Source organism: Orycteropus afer, unplaced genomic scaffold, assembly GCF_000298275.1.
Source record: "Orycteropus afer afer isolate SDZICR_OR568_19922 unplaced genomic scaffold, OryAfe1.0 scaffold00123, whole genome shotgun sequence".
Taxonomy (NCBI): Eukaryota; Metazoa; Chordata; class Mammalia; order Tubulidentata; family Orycteropodidae; genus Orycteropus; species Orycteropus afer.
In genome coordinates, this window is record NW_006921710.1 from 4,907,698 (window position 1) to 4,909,991 (window position 2,294).

The 2,294-nt window shown below is 60.8% G+C and overlaps 1 protein-coding gene across 1 annotated transcript in view; it reads left to right on the forward strand.

Annotated features, from left to right (window-relative positions):
• Nucleotides 1–1,906: 1,906 nt before the first annotated feature.
• Nucleotides 1,907–2,294, forward strand: part of IER5L (immediate early response 5 like) — a 1,235-nt gene continuing 847 nt past the window's right edge. The window contains exon 1 of the mRNA XM_007944354.1: nt 1,907–2,290. Within this exon, the coding sequence (XP_007942545.1) occupies nt 1,907–2,290 (384 nt within the window). The remainder of the gene's footprint in view (nt 2,291–2,294) is intronic.

Sequence of the window (2,294 nt, forward strand, 5' to 3'; positions counted from 1 at the left end):
CATAGCGACCCCTCCTTGGGTTTCCGAGGCAGTATCACTACGGAAGTAGATCGCCCCATCTTCCTTCCGAGGAGTGGCTGGTGGGTTTGAACCGCCAGCCTTCTGGTTAGCAGTCAAGTGCCTTAGCCACTATGCTACCAGAGCTCCCTGGCACTGAGTAGATGCTGGAAAATTGTTTGAGGAAACAAATATGGAGAATTCTTAAGGCTAGAGGGAGACCCAGTCCCACTAAAGCACAAATGAGGGCCTGAGGCACAGCCTGAGGAAGGGAGGAGACTCAGAGGAAACCCTGAGGGGGGGGGTGAAACCATAGGAAGTCCGCTTTCCGTGCCTTCCCCTACCTCAACCCTCACAAAGTCTCCAGATTCTCTCTCATGGTCCCTGTAAAGACTGTGTCCCTCAAGGGCCCACTCAAGGGCCGACTCCCCAAACAAACCTCCCAATCACCAGACCAGCTCCTGGACTTCCTTGTGCAGCCCCCACCCGGGGTGCCCTGGACACCCCCCACCCAGAGCAGCAGTCACTCCCTTCAGGGCTCCCACTCCAGATAGAGAGACCCTTTCTGTTCCTACCTCTCAGTCCTCACCTGGGAGGAGGTGGGCCATCAATGGTTCAAGACAAGGAACCATTCAAACAGTGTCAACAAAAGTTAAGTTGACAGTTCCTGCGCCCTTGGTATTCGTGTCCCCTCTGGAGCTCACAGAGCTGGCACACAGCTAGCTCTGCCACTTAGGAGCTATGTGACTCCCTAAGGGTCTTAAGCTTCTCTGAGCCTGACTCCTTCTCTACAAACGGTTCTTGGGAGAAATTCATGACGTTCGGTCAAGAGCCTGCCCGGTAGGAGACACATAATAGTATCTATTGTCATTATTATTAGTTAGGCAGGAAAGGTTACAGTACTGGCGATTAGGAAACTCAGAGTCCAGCCCTCAAAACGCCTTTGGGCTTCAGGGAGCTACGGAGTCCCTAGGCTTCCTGAGGCATGTCTCAGCGCTTTCTCCAAGAGAGACCAGCATTCATGATATTTTGGGTTTTCCCGTCAGACAAATAGGGAGCACGGCCCTTCTCCAGCATTCCCTGAGGCCTCTTGGTCAAAAGTTAGGGAGACAGACCCAGTATTCTCCGATGTTGGGGTCATTCGGAAACCTCTCTCCTTCGAGGGGTCTCCAGTGTCAAGCCGGCGGCCCCACCAGCCTCCTACAAAGGCCTTGGGGTCCCGCAGGTCATCCCGAGGTCTTCAGGTGAGAAAAAGGAGGCGCCAAAGACCGGGAGTAGGGAGCCGCGCGCACCTGCGCCAGGTGAGGCCCGTCGCGCGGAAGGGGGAGGAGCCAATCGCCGCCGCAGGCAGGTGAGCCGACCCTAGGCTCCCAGGAGCCAGGCCCGTGGCGCCTGCAGGCTCCAACGCGAGTGCTGCGAGACGACCCTTGTTGCAGACCGCAGCCCCTGCGGCTCTGAGTCCCGCGCGGCACCGCAGCCCTAGGAGAACATTCGAGGCAGCGGCGGCGTTGGCGGCTCCGGGTCCGTTCGGTATTTGAATAGCACAAAGGAACCGCCTTGGTCTGATTGGTCAGCCTGGTGGCCCTGGGGCGGGAAGTGCCTGTCACTCGGGAGGATCTGGGCACTTCTATTGGCTCATCAGGCATGGGGCGTGGCCCGTGCACCCGGCTAAATAGCTGGGGCCGGGGCCGGCCGAGGCTCATTGCTTTGGCGCCGTCTGGGGAACAGGAGCCCGCGGGTGGCGCGTAGCGTATAGTGGCGGCGCCTCTGGGAGTGCAGCCGACCCGCTGACCCAGGCTCCGTTACTCCTGCCCGGCGCACCCCGGCAGCCAGTTGGAGGCAGAAATAGCAGCAGTATTAGCTTTAGCAGCGGCGGCGGTTGTTTTGCCGCCGCCGTCTCTGCAGGAGCATGGAGTGCGCCCTGGACGCCCAGAGCCTGATCAGCATCTCCCTGCGCAAGATCCACAGCTCTCGGACCCAGCGCGGCGGCATCAAGCTGCACAAGAACCTCCTGGTGTCCTACGTGCTCCGCAACGCGCGCCAGCTCTACCTGAGTGAGCGCTACGCCGAGCTCTACCGGCGCCAGCAGCAGCAGCAGCAGCAGCCGCCCCACCACCAGCACCAGCACCTCGCGTACGCGGCGCCGGGCATTCCGGCCAGCGCGGCCGACTTCGGCCCGCTCCAACTTGGCGGCGGCGGGGACGCGGAGGCGCGCGAGCCTGCCGCTCGGCACCAGCTGCACCAGCTCCACCAGCTGCACCTCCAGCAGCAGCTGCACCAACACCAGCACCCGGCGC